The 21,947-nt window shown below is 39.1% G+C and overlaps 1 protein-coding gene across 7 annotated transcripts in view; it reads right to left on the reverse strand.

Moving 5' to 3' along the window:
• LOC18429767 (chromatin structure-remodeling complex protein SYD) overlaps nt 1-21,947 on the reverse strand; it is a 69,901-nt gene that overhangs the window by 34,611 nt on the left and 13,343 nt on the right. For 6 of the 7 annotated variants that reach the window (XM_088849542.1, XM_020664584.2, XM_088849543.1 and 3 more), the window contains exons 9-23: nt 20,685-21,853; nt 18,331-18,428; nt 18,024-18,209; nt 17,231-17,411; nt 16,942-17,130; nt 16,816-16,859; nt 16,511-16,567; nt 16,241-16,337; nt 15,916-16,088; nt 15,515-15,728; nt 14,723-14,848; nt 14,541-14,630; nt 13,671-13,787; nt 13,497-13,577; nt 13,255-13,362 (exon numbers count right to left, since the gene is read on the reverse strand). In XM_088849542.1, the coding sequence (XP_088705668.1) occupies nt 13,255-13,362; nt 13,497-13,577; nt 13,671-13,787; nt 14,541-14,630; nt 14,723-14,848; nt 15,515-15,728; nt 15,916-16,088; nt 16,241-16,337; nt 16,511-16,567; nt 16,816-16,859; nt 16,942-17,130; nt 17,231-17,411; nt 18,024-18,209; nt 18,331-18,428; nt 20,685-21,853 (2,930 nt within the window). Of the gene's footprint in view, nt 1-13,254; nt 13,363-13,496; nt 13,578-13,670; nt 13,788-14,540; nt 14,631-14,722; nt 14,849-15,029; nt 15,729-15,915; nt 16,089-16,240; nt 16,338-16,510; nt 16,568-16,815; nt 16,860-16,941; nt 17,131-17,230; nt 17,412-18,023; nt 18,210-18,330; nt 18,429-20,684; nt 21,854-21,947 lie in introns of those variants that run through there. The other variant, XM_088849544.1, reaches the window with a different exon arrangement.

Genomic DNA, 21,947 nt, shown 5'->3' on the forward strand with positions numbered 1-21,947 from the left:
ATCATATCACCTACCGCCTCTCCCCTTCTTTGTTCTCTCTCATGTCTACCCCTTTTCTCCCACCATCTCTCCTATTCCTCCTCATCTCTCTGCTGAAATCCCATTCCCTCCATTTCCCTTTTTCCCATCACCCACCCTCTCTAATCTTCTTCCCCTTTTCCCATCACCCACCCTCTCTAATCTTCTTCCCCTTTTCCCATCACCCACCCTCTCTAATCTTCTTCCCCTTTTCCCATCAACCACCCTCTCTAATCTTCCTCCCCTTTTCCCATCACCCACCCTCTCTAATCTTCTTCCCTTTTTCCCATCACCCACCCTCTCTTTCCGTCTCTCACAGTTTCTAAAAGGACCCCTGGTTATACACACTTGACGGTCATTCACATTCAGCGGAGACGCTCGCCGAAGCCACACTAAAACAAGGTATGTCTATCACTGTTTGTATGGATTAAAAGCTGTTTATTAGAGAGAGAGAGATCAATGGCATGTTTTTGGTAAAAGAGAGTGAGAGTGTTGGGTTGTTTATGGTTTAACAGTTTCATTTTTAGAGAGAGAGAGCGATAGGTAGCAGGTGTCTTTTTGGTCAGAGAGTGTGAGAGAGTTGGATTGTTTGCATAGGTTAACTGTTGTGATTTTAGAGAGAGAGTGAGAGAGGGTGTGTATTTTGTGAGAGCGAGAGAGATAGGTTTCTGGTGTGGGTTAACATGTGTTTTTAGGGAGAGAAAAAACATCCGGAATGCCTCTTTGTTAACATACTTTGGAGAGATAGCGAGAGAGCGTGAGAATACAATAGACAGATTCCTGTTTCTGGTATGGGTTAACATTTCTTGGGTCTCTTGCTCTTCTTTGTTTCTCATTTCTTGGGTCTCTTGCTCTTCTTTTTTTCTCATTTCTTGGGTCTCTTGCTTTCTGGTATGGGTTAACAAACTTTGGAGAAAGTGAGAGAAAGCGTGAGAATACAATAGACAGATTCATGAGAAGTCTGTTTAACAATGACCATGTCAGCAATTCCTATTTTGGAAACATTCTTCAGTGAGTAATGTATGAATAGAACATTATGGAATGGCACTTATTTGCTAGTGTACTCTAACCTACCGTTCTGCAAATTTCCTTTTTGCATTTCTATCTTTAATACATCAGTCATGAATCATGATAAGTATTGTTCGTTAGAGTCAGTTTCTCAGTTAAGTAGACTGAACAACATTTCCTCTGACATATTAAGTTGTGCTCGTTAGTCATTTTCTCAATTAAGTAATTTCTCAGTTAAATAGTTAATAACATTTATTGGGGCTGGAATCAGAACATGGGTAATATGTATGATACTTGAAAACGTTGCACAAATATAATAGGGTAATATTATACTTCTTTGTACCATCTGCCATCACAATCAGAAATAAACATTCTCTAGGTATGTGCCTCATGAGTTCTCTTAAAGAGGAATAAGTGTATAAGATTTGAACCATTTTCGGGATGCGTTTTAATGGTATAGAATGACCAGTGTTTCAAAAAGCGCAGGCCGGTCTTAGGCGGTCGGGGGGTCCAGGCCGCCCAGCACCTAGGCGGCCCAGTAAAAATATTTTTTTTTTTGGATTTTCTCTCTCTAAAATAGCCTCTATTGAGCTTTAGGTTTCAAATGAATCTAAAACCCACAATTTTACCCCTTTAGTATTAAAAAAATCCCAAAAATACCCTTAAGGAGCTACAGTTCCGCCCCTAGGTGGGGCGCAGGCCCTAGGCGGCCGCCTAGGCTGGTTTCAAGAGGGTGCCCAGGGATATCCGCCTAGGCGACCGCCCAAGCGCTAGCTTTTTGAAACACTGAGAATGACATATAACCACACAGAAATCATGGTAATATATTTATTGGCGATCGAATCAACAACATGGGTAACATGTATGATTCTTGGAACCATTGAACAAATATAATAGGGTTGTCATATACATCTTTGTACCATCTGCGAACAGATTCCGACATAAATCAATTCCAGGTATGTACCTCATGAGTTGTCTTAGATGCTCGTTTGTTTCTTCTACATTCATACTCCAAGAACGATTCACTAAAAAAATGTAGGCACTTGATAAACTTTCAAAATTGGAAAATGCTCATTTGACAATGTCATCTCCTTATGATGAAGATCCATAGGCAACATATTCCTTGTTTTCGATTTTTTGTTATTCCTTGCCTTGAGATGTTTTCTGACTTTTGTGTAACACTAGAATATGGATATCCCCACAAATGATGGACATCCTTCATGGGTTAAAAAGGCTGAGGACCTCATTCAGAAGACTGAGGTGACATCTTAAGGTTTGATCGTTACTTTGGTGATCTCATGCGACTCTAGGAAGATTTTGAGCGCCTCAATCGTCGTCTTGACGAGGACTATGAGCGCCTCAGTCGGTGTCTAAATGTACTTAGTGTGAGGCTTGATAAGAACGAGGTAGAAGTGCATAATGTTGTTCATGGTGCCGAGGTTCTAAAGGATTTTAGTTGAGGAGCTCCGCTCCTCTATTTACCCATACTAGGGTTTTGGCAGTTACACTGCCCTCTTTAACTATGTTGTCCTCCATTTTCTCTTGAGGACTAGGATTGCTTTCCTAATGTGCTTTGATTAATACTATTTCTAAATAATGCAAAGTGTGAGACCTTGATTTATAATTCGATGTTCAGTGCGTTGGTTTGTTAATATTTTAAGTGTTGTTGGTCTAATATTTTATGTGTTGTTGGTTTGTTAATATTTTATGTGTAGGGGAATTATTTTTTAATTTATCAATATGTTCTCATGTGTACCATTATTGGGTTTCATGCATGCACATGTAATATATTATTGGATATTTTGCATTGTGTATTGTACCCTATTGTATATGCGTTTAATTGCAATTGCAAATATCTCAGAGCCTGCGTGAGGTAGCCCCTAAGGTATTTTCATGCATATGCATATATCGCAAGGCATTTGCCAATCTTTAGTTATTCATTGCATAAAATCCCTTTTGTTTTTGGGCCTTTTTTTTATAGGTACATATGGATAATTTACATAATGTGGCACTAACCATTGGTCCATCGCGTCCATCTCCTCGTCGCACATCACCCCGCCAGCCACGCCAATTGCACCCTAATCCTCTCGATTTGGAGAACGCATTGTTTAAAATTTTGTTACAGGAAGAAACAGAATGAGGCAGATGCCTCTCCCAATTTATAGGGTAGAAATATCTGGGACCCTCCAATGTAGGATATTTAAAGCTTCGGTAGTGGTATGTGATCGCACATTTAGTGGCGGCCAGTGTTTTTCTAGGAAGGCAGCATAGCAATCTACAGCGAAAGAAGCCTATATCTATGTTAAGGTTGTAGAGTTGGACCCATCTCTCGATGAGAGGCATAGGGAGAGTAGGCATGTAACTGAGTCCCTACGATATGAAAATCACAAATTAAATTCTAGGCTAGAGCGGGAAGTCAGTAACACCAGGCGGCCAAATGAAGGGACATCGCTCTTGAAGCAAGAGGTTTTTAGCCTAACCTTGCAGCTAGAGCAACTCACGTCTTCATTTTGTGCTGCTCACGAGACCCAGGTCGATATCTCTTCATGCTTTATTATTGATCAGGCAAGTGCAATGCCCGTTAATCCCCATCCGCCCCTTAGTGGGCAAGGGGAAACTAGCGGGGCCACCCATAGGTTCATGGAAGAGGATCAGTAGGTAGTACCTACTGACCCCTTTCTTTTTTGCCATCTAACCCACATTTATTTTAGGCTTTCATTGCTGTAAGGGCTTTTTTAGGTGGATTGTGCTTGCATGAGTCTTCTTGAGCCATGATTTTGGGTGCGTAGTGCACAACCTGGGTTGTTTGGTTCATGCCTTCCTTGTTCGAGGTATAGCTCGTATATGGATTGATTTTTGGGTATTTTATGGCCCTAAGTGAACTTTAGTTTCGCTGTGGACCTTTGACTTGGGTATTTGGTGGCCTCATTTCTGACGTGTGGGGGTCTCCCTCTTGATCATCTTTATAGGCTTTTTGTTGGCCCCACTCTTACGTTTATATGATGTTCCCTTGGCCTCATCTGGGCATTTTTTGGCCTGTATGAACTTTGGTGGACTCCTTCAGATGGTGAATGGGACTTTTGGGCCCGACAGTCAAATTGGATCTTTTCACCCTGCCCCACCGCCCCCCTGTCTCTCTCTCACTCTTTCTATCTCACACTTTCTATCTCGTATTGTTGGCAGTTGTTTTTCCTCCTGAACATCACTAGCTATCTCCTCCAACGACTTCATCATGGAGATCTCTCTCTCTCTCTCTCTCTCTCTCTCTCTCTCTCTCTCTCTCTCTCTCTCTCTCTCTCTCTCTCTCTCTCTCTCTCTCTCTCTCTCTCTCTCTCTCTCTCCCTCCTATGGTTTGTACTTTGCACTTGGCATGGACTTCTTTACTTTATCTCAAGTGGACTTAATATCGTGGCATGAATTGTGATGGAATATGTCATCATTTAATATATTACTTTTTTGAATGACAATTTTTTCTCTCACTGTTTGATCTAAATCCTATACATTTTCTTATACTTTGTGAATGTTTTGAACTGCCCCTCTCTATATGTTCCCTTCCCTTATATTTGTACTCCTATGTACTCTTAGATAGGTGAGAGAGGTGATCCAAATTGGGGCTGGGGGAGAGAGAAGTGAGATGGGCGAGAAAGCGGAGATCCAAAGGGCGAGAGAGAGGAGTAAGGTAGTAAGGTGGGCGAGAGAGGAGATCCAAATTGGAGATGGACGAGAGAGAGGAGTTCCAAATTGGGGATGGGCGAGAGAGAGAGAGGTGATCCAAATTGGGGCTGGGGGAGAGAGGAGTGAGATCGGAGAGAGAGAGAGGGAGAGGTGATCCAAATTGGGGCCGAGGGAGAGGGAGAAGTGAGATGGGCGAGAGAGAGAGAGGTGATCCAAAATGGGGCAGGGGGAGAGAGGAGTAAGATGGGTGAGAGAGTGGAGATCCAAAGGGCGAGAAGAGTAAGGTGGGCAAGAGAGAGAGAGAGAGAGAGGAGATCCAAATTTGAGATGGGCGAGAGAGAGTTCCAAATTAGAGATGGGCAAGAGAGAGAGAGGTGATCCAAATTGGGGGAGAGAGGAGTGAGATGGGTGAGAACGAGAGAGAGAACGGTGATCCAAATTGGGGCTGGGGAAGAGTGAGGAGTGAGATGGGTGATTTAGAGAGGTGATCCAAATTAGGGCTGGGGGAGAGAGAGTGAGATGGGCTAGAGAGTGGAGATCCAAAGGGCAAGAGAGAGAGGTGATCCAAATTGGAGCTGGGGGAGAGAGAAGTGTTATGGGCGAGAGAGTGGAGATCCAAAGGGAGAGAGAGAGAGAGAGAAAGAGAGAGAGAGAGAGAGAGAGAGGTGATCCAAAGGGCATTTAAAGTGGCTTGATTGACTTAGTCGAGTTTAAGATTGACTTAGTCGAGTTTAAGAGAGGAAAATTACGTAGTAGGGAGCGTTATTTGGATGTCTTCTTTAATTTATTTGAAAAAGGGTGATAGGCAAATTACTTATTTCTTTATTTTGTTGATTTTTAGAAAGTGTTATACTTAAAACTAATTATATCTCTAAACTTGTTCAGAGGTAATTTTGTATTTTGGTGTTGATATGGAGGAGGAAGTTGGGTATGCTGATTTTTTTTGGTCTGATAATGCACCTGTGGTGTTGGAAGATGAAGTCGAAGGGCCTACTTCCACACCATCGTGGAAGTATGTGAAAGTCGTAGGTAATTATGGCAAGGGTTGCGGTGGAACAAATAAGTGGACATGAAATTTTTAACTATAGAGAAACGTCCTTTTCTGGGTCGTTTGTACGTGTGCGACCGCATCTATTGGGGGCATCACTTGTTAAGGGGTCCAAGGGGATATCAAGTTGCCCAAATTAATCTACGGAAGTCAAAGAGGCATTAAAATTTGAGGAGGCTGAAGCCCAAAGATTGTATGGGAGAAAAGGCCAAAATAGAAATGATGTTGGGTGTTTGGTGGATGCATCATTGTTCCCATCATTAGTGCAAACCGAAAATCCTGAGAAAGAAAAGAAAGGGTAACAGAAATACCCAGGCCAAGATCCCACATATGTTTAATGTCCAAGCAAGAGATGATGTGGACATTGCGGTTGCTCCTTTCTTTATGCCCACGGCATTCCTTTCAATGTTCCGAAGGGGCCGAGGTCCCATGAAATGATTTACGCTATTAATAACGCCCCAAAAGGCCATGTGGCACCTAAATACCAAAGGATCAGAACAACATTGCTTGACAAACAAAGGAGTAGGATCAATCAGGTATTGGGCGCAGTTAGGAGTGAGTGGGGAAGTTATGGTGTTTCTATTGTATCTGATGGTTGGATCTTTGATTAATGTTATGGCCGTATCAGCTGGGAAGGCCATGTTTAATAATAATATTTATTGTTCATCAGTGGAAAAGACAAGTTATTTTTGAGATCCTTTTGAAAGCCATAGAGTCAATTGTTGAGATTGTTGAGATCTGTTAGAGTCAATTGGACAATATAATGTGGTTCAAGTCGTAACCGACAATGTGACCAATTGCAAAGGTGCAGGTGCAGGTGCTATAATTCAACACAATCATTCTCACATCTTTTGGTTGGCTTGCTTGGCTCATACTTTGAGTCAGCTAATGAAAGATATTATTAACAAAAATAAGAACAATCCATCTTTTGTTTTCGTTCGCAAGCATTGTAAGTAGGTAAAAGCAGTGGTTAAGTACAGTCGTAATCATACAAGATGCATGTACATTTTTTGTACCCATTCTAACTTAGAACTTCTTAAGGCTAAGAAGACAAGGTTTGGGTATCACTATATTATGTTGAGGAGATTGATGGAAGTAAGTGTTGTCTTGAAGTCTTTAATGTTGGGTAGTAAGTGGGAAGGTTTGAAACGAGGTGCATCAGATACTCAACATGGAATAGTCCGTGATACTATTATGGATGACGATTTCTGGAAGATGAATAAATTGATACTGTCTTTTACAAGGCCAATATGGAAGATAATAAATTATGCTGATAGCAACAAGGCTGCCGTGGGAGATGCATACGAATGTATGGGTATTATTTTGGGGGGAATTGTGGGGGCCCTATATGACGATCCTGTGTTATTCCACAGGATGAAGACTTTAGTCGTGGCTCGTTAGAACGGGTCAAATCTTCCGTTGCATTGTTTGGCATTCCTTCTTAATCCTAAGTATTATTCACAAGAGTGGTTGGCTACACTAGCTCCTGACGGTAAAAGGAAGATGAAGCCCCACTAGAACCTAGAAGTTTCTGCATGTTACCACACAGCAGTTGATATATTGATTCCATATGATATGGAACGAGGAAAGGTGCGACAACAAATTGGTGATTTTATTGGGAATAGAGGGGTTTTCGCCCTCTCACCATCTAAAGCTGATAGAAGCAGTGTCATGGTGGGACATGTATAGTCGTGGTACTCCAGAATTGCATGCAATTGCGATAAAGGTGTTATCACAAAGTGTCAATTCGTCATGTGCAAAGAGATGTTGGAGCACGTATAGCTACATACATAATGTTAAACGAAATCGGCTAAATGCGTATCATTTCGAATCATTGGTGTATGTTCATTACAATGACAGGCCGATGAGTAGATCACGGGCGGACAACAAAGCAAAATATAAGAATTGGGACTCTCATCCTGAAGATGATCACCTTAAGAATGACATAGCGGCTCTCGAATCTTTGGATGCATGCACGCCTCAATGTTGATGATGACAGATTTGTATCCGCACTAACTTTAGGATATGTCACTCCACCGGATATTTAAAACGAGCCACCTAGTATTCCAAACCACACCGATGAATTGGCAACTGAAGGTAACATCAAGCGCGTACTCAGCCAACCTTAACCTAGCGCTGCCCCAAGAATGCCTCCATCAGTAGCCACCCCAAGAGTGCCTCCATCGTCTGCTTCAATATGAGTTGCTCCAACATCTTCTACCGTTACACAGAAGCTCCCCGAAGCAGCCCGAAAGGGCGGAAAAAGGAACAAGTTGTACCCCTCCCTCCCTCCCCCTCCCCCTCCCCCTCCCCCTCTTTTCTCTCTCTCTCTCTCTCTCTCTCTGAAGTATTATATTTTTTTTATTACCCAATATATAAATTCTAGACTTTCTACCATTCCGTGTGTTGCTTTATATGTTAAATGGTTTCATTATTTTATAGGCATTTAAATCAGAGGATAAAAAGTAAAATTAGCATTTATTAATAACCACTTTACAATCAATAGTGCAGTACTAAGCAAAGTTGCGAGGCTACACGTGGTGCAAGATCACTTAAGATGTCTTTTCACATCACATATAAGCAAGATAAAGAAACCATAGCAATTTACATCACCGCGAATATAAGAAACATAATAAAGCAATCTAAAAAGCAACACAATCTCAATACATTCCTTCCAAAATACATGCCTTATAAATAACAACACCCCCTTCTAGTTCACAACTTCACATGCTGTAACAACAACCTAATGCTATCGTTTAGGACCTTAAAGCATGAGATCCACTAAAAAATAAAACATTACTTTTGTGATTATTATTAACAAGAAACTATTTAAGTCTTAGTCAATGAATTATAACGGTATGAAGTGAATTATGAACCGATGTTCTATACAGTGTAGAATCTTGATTCAAAACCCTAACGGAACTAGATTTATTACATGTAGAATCGAGATTCCAAAATTGAGGAATCAAGTTTCCTTGTTTCTGAAAAATGGTTTCTAAAGATGGGTTGAATCAAGATTCTGAAATTAAGGAATCGAGTTTCTTTGGTTCCGAAAAACGGTTTCCGCAGAGATTCCTTAACAGAAACGCGAAATTGGGTTTCGGAACCGGAATCGCGAGGTCGGTGGAGAGATTCCGGTAACTATAGGAAAAACCAACAATGCTAAATGGGTAAAAGAGAGCAAAACCAAGTATGTGCCACAAAGGCACACCACAACAAAATATGGCTCACACTGCAAGTCAAAACTAAGGACCAAAGCTCGAACGCGTGCCACCCTAGGGTCTCTAGTGTGGGGCATAGCACCCCCTTTGTGGACTAGAGAGAGAAGTAAAGAGAGAGTAGACAGGGTCATGTGGGGAGAGAGAGAGGAGCACTTCTAATGGTGTGTAATTTCCATGGGCAAGATCCTATTTATATTCGTGTCTCCAATTAGGATTTCCTATCTTACTAAGATTCAATTTAGACATTGATCCCTGGTAACTACGTAGTAAAGAGACGTGTTTATTCTCAACCCTCTATTCCCTAAATCAGCACTTGAAAAATTGATTAATAAATTTTCTAAATATAAATAAACATAATTGGATCCATTGGGTCAAGAATATGTGAAACTACCAAGGCACTCCACCTATGCCAATTCACATAGTCCACAGTCTATCTTCTCAAACCAACCTAATGGAACACATGACCGACAATCGATCATACCGGCTCATGCTTGGTACATCAAAGTTAGCAAATAAATAGAGGGAACACGGAGTGTACCGAAGACAAGTGCCCACCTAAGAACAAGTCATGTCTCACAGACATGTTCACACGATCGCAATAGTGTTGGGGGCCTCTCTCTAGCACAAGTACATGAAGTAGGGTCGCTTCCATAAATGTGGTTGTCATATGTACATTCCCGACGGTGGTTATGTTGAGGATTTTGGCCCTTGCCCTCATAAGCCACCAACCGCACACAAGGGACCAACTACCTCTTGGCTAACCACCCGAGGCATCTCTTCATCCTCAATTGGGTCTAATCCTGAAAAGCCTTTACGGTTGTACCTTATACCTGGGGCTAAAGGTTTTGGACTCCGACTCTTGGGCCTAGACCACCCAACTCAAATGAGTCAATAGGCACACGAAGCATGCCTCTTTGGTCCCGTATATACTGCACTCCCACTGGGGTACAATATCATTATTAGTCATAGTTTTTACATGCCCTCAAGGCCTTTGAAGGCCACATACCCCAACAGTGTATACCAGTTGATGTGTTCATATCTACAATACATTATTAAGTCAGAGTTAAGGGGTGGATACGTGTCAAAAAAATTAGAAGGGACCGTATATATAGAAAGAGTGCGGGGTACATGCTTTTCAAACATGACATAATAGAGCCCTAAAAATAATGTGTCCCTAAATTTTAATGTATAGACTACATTGTTCAAAAAAAGGGACCGCCCAGCGCCTAGGCGGTCCAGAAGGCTTGGGCGCATCGCCCAGGCCTAGGCGGTAAAACTGTGCGGTCTATCCCTGGGTGGCCGCCTAGGCGGTACGGAACCCTCCCAGGGCCTACGCCCCTCCCAGAGGCGGAAAAAAAGACTTTTTTTTTTTTCGTTTTGTTATTTTAAAAGATTTAAAAGTTAAGAATGATGGCTTTTAGGTTCATTTAAACCCTAAACCCACAAGAAGCCCCTTTAGACTAAAAAAAACGTCAAGAAAACTATATTTCATTGGATCGATCATCGAATCATTGAAGTATTTCTCAAAGTTTGGAGTTCAAGCAACCAAAGTAAGGGCATTTTTTAGATTGCTTGCTTTATTTTGAGATGTCTTCTTCAGGAGTTAATCAGAGTGGAGATCCGGGTTGAAAATATAGATACAACCCGAATCCAAATGACAAACATTACGTTAGATGCAATGTTTGTAAAACAGATACAAAAAGAGGCATAAACCAATTTAAGAAACATCTTGCCGATATTAAGGGGGATGTTGCCCCTTGTAAAAATGTTCCTGAACCTGTCAAGAAGGAGATTAAACAATTTTTAAGTTATGTAAAACAAAAACAAAAACAAAATCCTCGTCATAGATCTATTTCGGCTACTAGAAAAAGTGATCTGCGTTGGAAGTATGGATATAACCCAAAACCAAATGATAAAAATTGTATAAGGTATAATTTTTGTGAAAAAGACACCAATGGGGGTATTAGCCGATTCAAAAAACATCTTGCTAGTGTTAGAGGTAATGTTGCTTTTTGTACAAACGTTCCTGAAACAGTTCGATATCAGATTAGACATCTTTTGAATTTTGAAGAACCAAAAAAAGATGAAAATAAGCCTTGTTCTATGGAAGTATCTTCTCTAGCTTCTAGTCGTCAGAGTGGTGATCCGTATTAGAAGTATGGTTATATCCCGAATCCAAGTGATAAAAATCGTATTAAATGTAATTATTGTGGAAAGGATACTAATGGGGGCATTTAACAGTTTAAAAAACACCTTGTCGGTATTACGAGAGATGTTGCCCAGTGTAAAAATGTTCTTAAGGCTACCAAGGAGGTATACAATATTTGAAGTCAAAGAAGCATAAAAAGAAAAGTACAGCAGCCAAGACACCTAAGGCCTCATCTGCAGAGACTACACATACTAGTAAGAAGAAGGTAGAAGAAGAGGAAGAAGAAGCAGATTCAAAAGAAACAGAGGACGATGAGCATTATATTGAAGAGGGAGATGACTCTGATGATGATGGCCTCGACTCTGATGCATATGATGAGCGTTGCGCTATTGATATTCCTTCTGATGATGATTATATAAGACTCTTGCCTTTTGATGCTGAGTGCTGAGTCTGTTGACTGTTGTTTAACTTGTGTTGAGTCATGAGTGTTGACTTTTGTTAGACTGTATATTTTCAAAATTTCTGTATATTTCTATTGCGTTGGGTGTTGACTTTTATATCACTTGTATGTTTTTTACAGTTTACTGTTTTAACAATATGGATTATCAAAATTCTCTTCTTGACTTTTTTTTTTTTTTTTTTCAAGTTGGATTGTTGGAATATGGTATATTGGGATTTTTATTTTTTTTCAACTAAGCAACGGCACAGGTTCTGGGTGCCTGCCTAGGTGGCCGCCTAGGACCCGCCTAACGCTTTTTGATACACTGATAGACTATAGAGAAGAGAGAGAAGAGAGCACGTCTCTTAAACATAGAGGGGGGAGAGAGAGAGAGAGAGAGAGAGAGAGGTATGTGGGGACAGAGAGAGAGAGGTACGCGGGGACATAAAGAGAGAGAGGTACAAGGGAGGGGAGAGAAAGACAGAGAGGGAGTTCATTTGCTTAGAATCTCATAAAATCTTGAGAGAATATTAAGGAGATATCAACACTCGAAAAAAAATATTAAGGGGATATCTCCTAAAATTTAAAAAGATGCTATTGAAGAGAGATCCTAAAATTTAGAAAGATGTTATGCAAGAGAGATCTTTACATGGTTAGAAAGAGAGTCAATGTGGATTCTAAAATATTTAGAAAGAGAGATTCCATAGAAGAGAGAGAGAGAGAGAGAGAAACTCCTAAACTATAAGAGGGAGAGAGTTACGTGAATAGAACAACAAGAAAGATAAAATTGAAATATATACCTTTAAAAAGAGATAGGGAGAAAGCATTCACATTCCATCTCAACGGAGATAGAGAGAGGAAAATTTTGTGGATAAAGAAAGAGAGACTCCCAAACCATGAAGAGAGAGAGAGAGAAAGGAGGTTACGTGGGGAGAGAAAGGGAAGGAGTTTTTCTTTCAATAAATTTATTTATGAAAAGTGTTTGTGGGTTACAATATTTTAGCTATATTTTCTAAATATTTACAAAAAAATGCCGTGATTTCATTTAGGATACATTTTAACTCATATGAACATGCCATTACTACTACACAAACTTAGTGAATTTTCCTATTAGTAATTTGAATTAAATTAAAATAATCATTGTGCTGATTTTTTTGCCCTACTTTCCCTTTTACATTTTTGTATCTAGAAAATGTTATGTTTTTATATTTGATGATCGATGCTTTTTATCATGTGCAACACACGTGCTTCTTACTAGTATGTACAAATGTTTGAGTACGTGTGAGTTTGTGTGTGCATTTCTGTTTATACCAAATTATGTTAACGCATGACTGAGTGCATGCTGCTTAAAGGAATTATGGTCAGGTATCCGGATAGAACACGCAACACTCCATCAACTTAAAAACAAAATGGAAAGGGATCTTCTAGTAAACAAAATGGAAAGGGATCTTCTAACAAATTTTAAGGCACGAATACTTAAAAGTCAACAACAAACAACAAATTCAAACCAGAACAAGAGACCAAATATTATTACAACAGGGAAATTCAATCTGCAGAGAGAATTTTCCCTAGCAAAACATAAACATTTGTCATTGCAGATAAACCATCTCATATTCTTAAGGAATCAGATCAGAAACTGCCTTCCAAGAACAGTTAACAATCATAAAAGGCAAAAGCACTGTAAAGTTCAACTTACTCGATGGTCTGTCGCCTTCAACTTGGGTAGTAAACGATCTAACATTTCTAGCTTCCCACAAAGCCGCACCATTGATGGCAGGTAATGCCGTGGTATCAAGGTGTTAACCTTACAATGGGAATACATGGTCTCAGGAACTCAGCAAGAAAACAATTTACAGTATTCAAAAATATGATGGAACACAGAAAATTCACTAAGAGGAAAATATATAAAAAACAAAAAGATAGAAAATAAATACATGCCTCCTCCGCATGCAACTGGCTGAGATATGGATGGTTGCAAATATTACGTAATTCCATCACAGTGTTGTGTACCGAGCGGCCCTAATCATTTATATACAAAGGTAAGAAATTTATAAAAAGAAATTTGTAACAGTAGGATAAAATGTTGACTGCATCTTTTTAGTTAAAAGGTACCCTTGAAGTTCCGATTGAACCAAGATTATCCTCGACTCTCTTTATTAAAAGCTTTTGATAAGCAGAGGCCTCACACCTTATAAGCCTTTCAATCTTCTCCGGTAATTCATTTTCCACCTACCATTCCAAAAACGCAAATATAAAAAAGAAAACTGCAGCATCACATTCAAACAAACTCACATGTAAAGAGATTTTGGAACACAATTGCAGAAACACAGCTCATGCAAAGCATGAGAAATAGATTGCACTAACCATCGCATCCTGATAGCCATATAAATGTCAAATTATGGCAGATGAAATACAGTGAATCAAGAGTCCATGTCCGAGCATACCCCAGACTAAAAAGCCCACTCAAGAATGATATTTTAACCATTAAGAAAATCCATGAATTTTAGGCATATCATTTATTAACATAAAAAAAAAGGAAAACATATAGGATGACTCAAAATACAACAAAATAAATGGCTGGCTACTCTCAATTTGAGCTATTTCAGAATTATTTTTCCAGAGAACACACACATTACTTGGAAGATAGACATGTAAAAATAAACAGACTTCAAGAACAATTAACACGGCAGTCCATAGAGAGATTTAGTTGGAAACAATGTTTTTCTCTCCATATGCAGTTATCTATTACTGTGAGTAGGAAAACAAGTTATCAGCTGAAACTATTTCTAAGACCACAACATCATTTCTGAACAAGTTGTACAAAATTCTGAACACATGGCAAGAAAGTAACAACATTAAGTATATAATTTCTGAACTAAGAACCATGAACGTTTACCATGAAAACGAAGATTCCACAATATTGCCAACAATATTGCACATAACAGTAAACTTGATAAAGAAAAACAAATATTTTCCGCATACCTTGTGCTTCAATCTTCGAAGTACAAAAGGACGCAGGACTTGATGAAGACGATTAATAATTAAAAGGTTTTCCTCCTCAGATAATAAAGCCTGATAAAAAAGCATCAATCACAAATAAAGGAAATTGGAGAAACTTCATGTACATTTAAATGGTAGTCATTTACGAAGATGGTGAAGCTTACTTCATCGGGGGAACTATCATTGCCACTCTCGAATGGTTTGTTGAACCACTGGGAGAAATCCTCCGATGAGTTGAAAATGTTTGGCAGCAAGAAGTTAAGGAGAGCCCAGAGCTCCTCAAGATTGTTCTAAATAATAAGAAACAGAAAACCACAGAATAAGATACGCATAGATCATGTAGGAAAGAAGTAACATTATATTAAAATTGTTGGCAGGCAAATTATACTTCAATCATTAATCAGAAAGGGCAAGGCTTTTATAAGGCGGACTCTATACAGCATTGGCAGAAACGTCATGGAAAGAGCAGACCTGGCACCAGCAAAAAGAACAATAGCTCGAATATCCATTTCCACCCCTAATTGAGGACTCAGGAGCTCTAAAAATGGTGCAAATCTGGCAGATCTATGAAGACTTGAAATGCACTGTCCACAAAAAGTGTTGCAAAGGTGGATATCTTTATGGGCTTGAGATCGATTGTTTTTCAGATCCATGTTCCTCGAATTGGGATGACAGATTTGCAGGTTTTCCAGCGCCAGGACCAGTTTTTCCAGTGAGAAATACAGTCACGGCCTTATGAAATACTTTTCGAACCAGTAAGAATTCAACTAAAATATAAGGCTCCTAGATTGTAACAACAGAAACTGACGCATACAATTATAAGCAACAAAAAACTTGCTAATATTTAACAACTTATTGAATGAGTAATCACAGATAAAACCTTTCTTTTTTGGATAATTTGTGGTCATAGAGAACTTCAAAAGATATAGAAAGCAATAAGGAGAATCTATGTTGACCTGGAGAGGCGTTCCTGTCAACAGAAGACGGTGAGAGCTCTGGTAATGCTTCAATTCTGCATTCAACTTGCAAGATGCATTCTTTATGCGATGGCCTTCATCAATTATAATATAATGCCAATGTACTTTGCTGAGTTTAGGTCTGTCATGTTTGTTCATAAGATATTCGTATGTTGTCAACAGGATATTGAATTTCTGATGAGCTATTATTTCCCTGCAACCATAAGCACAAACAGGAAATGAAAATCACAAATGCTCTATATGAGTAAGGAACTTTTTTTAAAAAATTCCGAAAGGTGAAAAAGTGACTTGTAGATACTAAGGACTTTAAGCAGAAGTGATTGCAGAATGCCTTAAAAATGCCATTAATTTGTAGACCAAATAAAGATAAATGTCATTACTTGAATAGCCTGCGTCTCTCTTCAGGAGGACCAGCATATGCAATTTTGTTTATACCAGGAGCCCATAAGCTGATTTCAGAATCCCATCCAGGAAGAACAGACGATGGTACTACCACCAGAAAAGGTCCTCGATCATTTTTGACTTCCATCAGGTAGCAAATCAGAGAAATAACCTAAGAAATAGTAAGTTTCCATTAACTACTACCGAGTTCATTTCAGCAGTTAAGGAATGGGCGTCCCAGCAGACAATATAGTAACCAAGTTCATTTCAGCAGTTAAGGAATGGGCGTCCCAGCAGACAATATAGTAACCACAAAAATAGTACCTGAACAGTTTTTCCTAGACCCATTTCATCTGCAAGGATCCCATTCAAATTATTATTGTATAGTGAAACCAACCATCTCAGGCCATTCATCTGATACCTGTAACAAAAAGTAGGAGTTAGTTCCAAGATTTTGAATATAATGCAATTACATTGAGTGCATTTAACTAGACATAAATAACCTGAAGCATGCATTTGCCATCAATTCATAGGGCATAGGTCAAGAATTTCCATAAGGAAATATTACAAGAGACAAAGAGAGCATCAACTCACTCTCTCAATTTTCCACCCTGAAGAGAGGTTGGCTGCTCATTGATGCTCTCCTTTATACTGTAGAAAACCAGTTCAAATCACAACTTTTTCATTAATAAGAATGAAATCCTGAAGCCAGGACTGATGACGGAAGAAATGTAAGCAAGCAAGAATCTCGCAACCAAAAGGAAAGAAAACAAAAAAAAAAGGACAGAATGAAACGACTGAATAAGTCAATGAATCAAATTATGAAGTCATCAAATACAATTGCCATCATCATGCCAACCAAGAAAGTCAAGGGAAACTTAATAGTATGATGCCAATACCTATGAGCCAATAGGTAGTATTTCTCATTGCTCTCCAAATAATGCTGCATCAGAAAATTTCCAATATATCAGCTGCAGATGAGGAAAATTTTACTTTATATATTCCTCGGGGAAGAAAACGTATACCTGGGCACTTTCATCCTCGTTTTCCACATCAGGTTCATCTTTATCAATCACATTTGCTGCTCTTGTATCCTCCGTTTCCATCCCAAAACGCCGTGCCATGGCATTTGCCTGTTGAAGTTTTGCCCCAAGCTTCTGAAGATATTTTTCTGTTTCTTTAAGAAGTTGCTTAACACGATCAGATTTTGCATCCTGCATTGAAAGAGAATTCTTGATATAGTACCATTACAAAAGACTTTACAGAAAATTCTGTGAAGAAGATTATAGAGATGAAAGAGAGAAGTCATAAAACCTGAACCATCCTTAGATATCCCTCAACATCATTGTTCTTTAACAGATTGATCTTCTCACGCTGGATCCTCTCAATTTTCTCACGATGTGCCCGATCTTTTCTCTTATGAAACTCCTTCACATATTTGTTAACTCCCTTCCATCGTTCTCTCTTAATCTTATGGTAGTCCTCCAACCTTTCCCTAAACAAAGAACCAAATAGGCAAATTACAAAGAAATAATACGTTGCACCAGTCAAGATTATAAAATGAAAGAAAATTCATACAAGACAAATAGTCATTGTCGGTCGCATACATCATAGCTGCTCGAGGAATTCCTTGCATATCACAAAGGAAATTGAAAATGCAAAACACAACTACAGCAATGTTTAACATATCAGCAATGATTAAGAACACAACCAAGTAGTTTCTAAATAATATATAAGACTTGTCTGGTCATAAATTAAAATTTTTATTTAATTTCTTTTAGACTGGGCAGAGTTCGTTCAAATTCTAAACAAGTTTACAGGGTATTCAGCAACTCATGGCTTGGCAGAACCAGAGTGAATTGAGTTGACAAGTTTTTTACAAAACTTAGTTAACAGTACATTGTCTTTGAATGCAAAACCAATGAACTGACAAGAACAAGACAAAGGATACTACCACTCAAGAAAAAACAGTACACAGGATACTACCACTCAAGAAAAAAAAGTATTATTTTTTTTATGGTTCCAAAATAAAAACCAATATCTAGAAATAATGCAGAGTATAAATGATTTCCACAATATTTGGCAGATAAATGATAAAAGAACAAACTTGTGATCTTCCACTTCAGTGAAGAACTCTTTCTGCCTCTCACGGAACCGCTTTTGCCTCTCCTCCTTCATTTTAAGCTCATATCTTTCGAGCTGTTTTATCCGCCTTCCATGTCTATGCTTCTTAACTGATTTTATACGATCAATATCAAAGGTGATGGGCTTGAAGAAATCATGCAAGAATTCACTGTAGGCCACCGAATAAATCAGTGCATCAACCATCTAAAACAAGCTAAGTACAAAAGACACAATATGGAAAGACAAAAACATGAAATGTAAGACGTCATTTTGAGATAGCAAATTACAACCTTCTCAATTTCCTTTGAAGCTGAAGCAGCTGAAGCTTTTTGAGTTCAATGACACTTCTTGTCTTGGCTGATATATCTTCTGAAGCATTCACATTTTCCTGTAAACCGAAAGAAATATTCTGGACACTCAGAATCCTTAACTTAGCAGGAAAAGATTATCTTTTTGGCCGATAGAATTTGATCTTCAAAAGATATAGCACATTAAGCAAAACAACTTTAATTTCATGTAGAAAACCAAAAGATGGGAGATCAAAACAAGCATTTTAGGCAAAGCAGGACAAACAGAAGTCACCAGAAGATGGGCCATATCAAGTTCTGTTCCTCTTAATTCAACTAGTAACTTACCAAACATTTGTTAAAGCAATCCTCCTGTCTTTCTAGGGGGAGAAAATGATGCAACTTCATTTGCTTCAAATTCTAGTGTGTTCACACCCTTCTGCATTGGATAACCTTCTTCATTGTGTACATGCTATTCCAAATACAAGTTCGCTGAGGACTAAAATTTCCTTTAAAAAGACCAAGTTCGGATTCAAAGTTTTCGACAAAAAGTCTAAGATCCAATTTATGGCATTCAAAAAGACCAAGTTCGGATTCTAAGTTTCGTTCCAAAAACTGTGGCTATACTATTGGATGCAAACATGATTGTGGCATCCACGAACCGCCATGTTTCTCATCCAGTGAAATAGTTTTTCAATCCAAAGAACATGTAATTATCTTCAGGCTGAAGAGTAATAGCATGGGAGACCATAATAGACTTATTTATACCTAAGATTCAGGGAAGAATGCCACGAGAAAGAGATGAAGAAATTAAAATGTCTCCAAAATACAAAGTATGCACAGTAACAACCAAATTCAAAAAATTGATTATCAGTTGCACAAAAAACTCTACAGGTTTTAGAAACTCCGTTGAGACTTCAAGATATTTCATTCAACATGAGCTGTCAAAGGAAAACTTGAAGTGAAGAGCTTAAAAGCCAAGTAAAGTAGAATGAGAACATTTAACAGTATTAAGAGAATAAACATAGATTAAACTAACATCAGCAAGGTCCAATGGCCAACAAGGTCAATGATCATAAAATCTACTGAAGCCATCAAAATGGAAATACTGAAGCCATCAAAATGGAAAGATATATATTTTTCTGTTTATCTGTTGTTCCCATATCCAGGGTAGAGATGGATTACCGTTTACTTTTTGCTTTACATCCTACAGGTGAAGTGGACAACTCAATGCCTCAGAGATTTCGAGGTGCCCTTTGGTTACTATCTATAGCGCTCATCTAGGCATAGATTCAAAGATACAAAATATTTTGACGACCTCCAAATAGGAACAGAGAGGGAGAAGTATGTACAAAATAATTCACCTTTCAAGAAATTAACTCGTCGATAAGATTGTGTGGAAGGCAAATTTCTTTAAGAGCAGGAGAATATTTGACTAAAGAAATTTGGCATGCCTAACATCTAAAAATCTAGACAGCTATCAACACCTCAGGGAAATGGCACCATGCACATGATGAACTTCTGTTCATTGGACCCACAAAACACAAGGTGTCATCCTTCAGCAGCCATGTCTTAAATTTGAATTCCTGTGTCAAATCCTGTGGCACTGCCTCAGGGTGTGCACCTCCCACCCGCCACTACTCCTCCTCCTCCTCTGTGATGCATGTACTTACATCTCTCACAGACACGCACGCACACATGGGCGCACGAGCATGCATACACGCACACATGCACAAACACACACATGCACAAACACCCACACACGCACATGCACATGCACATGCACATGCTTGGGCATGCATGCGCGCACACATGCACACTCTCGGGAACGTAAACATGAGCTCACATGCACACACCGATCCTTTTTAACCCTCCTACGAGATCACACCCTAAACACTTTCAGGTCGGAGCTCATACAAGATGAACTTTCCTTGTCTTATTGTTACTCATTATTTCAGCTAAAGCATATATTACTATAAACTCCAATTTCCTTTTGCCTTTCTCAACAGTTTTTACTATAAACTCCAATTTCCTTTTGCCTTTCTCATCAGTTTTTAAATTTATTAGAAGTTATCATCAGCATCAAAAACATTTGAGAAAGGCAACATTTCATGAGTCAAATCAGTATTAGTAGTAGGGTCCAACTCAACTTTGGAAAGAAACATGCTTGCATCCACCAGCCCACAAACACACAAATGCACAAGTATAAATCTGGGCCTCTGTGTCTGTGCGTGAGTGAAATTACAGCCCCCTTTTTCAGATCACTAACAACATAAACTTAAAAGACCTAAAACATCCAACTATACCACTAATTGTCAAGAACTCAAAACAATGAAATAAAATCTAGAAAAACATACCTTTAACTTATGAAAACAATCAGTTATCTTCTCCTCTGTCTTCCTCTGCTTTAGTGCCCAACTTTGCTCTTCAAGAAGTTTTCTTTTGCGTTGGTCTGTGATCCACTTGTCAATGGTACTGTACTTTGGGGGAGATGATGGTGCGTCACTAGCATCTGCTTTGTTTTCTTCTTCTTCAGCTGCTTTTTCATAAACTGTAAGCAGCTGTGCATAATGCACAGTTTCCTGAAGATTCCTACCCTTGGACACATCAGAACTACTTTGCTTTTGCAAGTCAACAACCGTCTGATCATTTGAACCATTCAATGCAGGAGCCACAAAATATGTATCACCCAGAGTAATAGGGCTAACCGACTCAAGAGTAGCACGAGAACTCTTACCCTGGCCAGCAGTAGCAGAGAGAGAATGGCTATCAAATGCAGATGAAGAAATTTTCTTAAACCCATTATCAATATCAGCAAGTTTGCCAGTAGTCATTGGGAAACGATCCTTCGACAATGAAATAGATGGATTCTGATCCCCAGCTGCAGTTCTCAGAAGGGCAGGAGATCCATCTAAAGCTTGAGGGTGATTCATGGGATTGTCTACTTTACCCAAGAAAGGATGTTGTTGAGGCACAACAACCGGTACATCCCGGAAAGAGGATGCCCCAGGTCCAGTTAAGCCAGGTGCATGAGGAACCATTCTCTTACTCGTGTCTAAAACATTCGAATAAACCTGATTCATTTTTCCAACAAAATACTCAGCACCCTCCTTTTCATGGTACTTATCATTTGAAACCCTCTGAAAATCCGCAGGAGAGTTCATATCAGGTTCTTGCTGCATCATCAGCACCATCTTTGACTCAGCCGTTTGTGTTTTTCTGGCAGATAAATTGCGCTTCCTTTCTTCTGTCATTTTAGATCTCTCAGTTGGAAGAACCTTCTTGCTTTTCCCCTTTCTTCCACTCTCTGTGTCCTTTGAGGAGGAATCTGTCTCTAGAAGGCTTCCAGTGGACGAAGAACCTGGTAAGTTACCAGTGGAGATTATCTTCTCTTTTTCATTTTCCCTGGTATCATTTGATCCCCCCAAGTGACCAGCAGGTTCACTGTTGTTACCAGACTCACTAACCACTAACTCCTTTCCTCTATTGTTCAATCCTTTGAGAGTGCCATCTCCATTATTGATACCTGATATTGATTGAACAAAGACAATGAAGATTTATTGGTAAATATAATCAAAAGAAATGGGTAAAGAGAATCTATAGTAAATGTCCAATGGACT

This window comes from Amborella trichopoda, chromosome 10, assembly GCF_054954075.1.
Source record: "Amborella trichopoda isolate Santa Cruz 75 chromosome 10, AtrichopodaSantaCruz75HAP2 v2.0, whole genome shotgun sequence".
Taxonomy (NCBI): domain Eukaryota; kingdom Viridiplantae; phylum Streptophyta; class Magnoliopsida; order Amborellales; family Amborellaceae; genus Amborella; species Amborella trichopoda.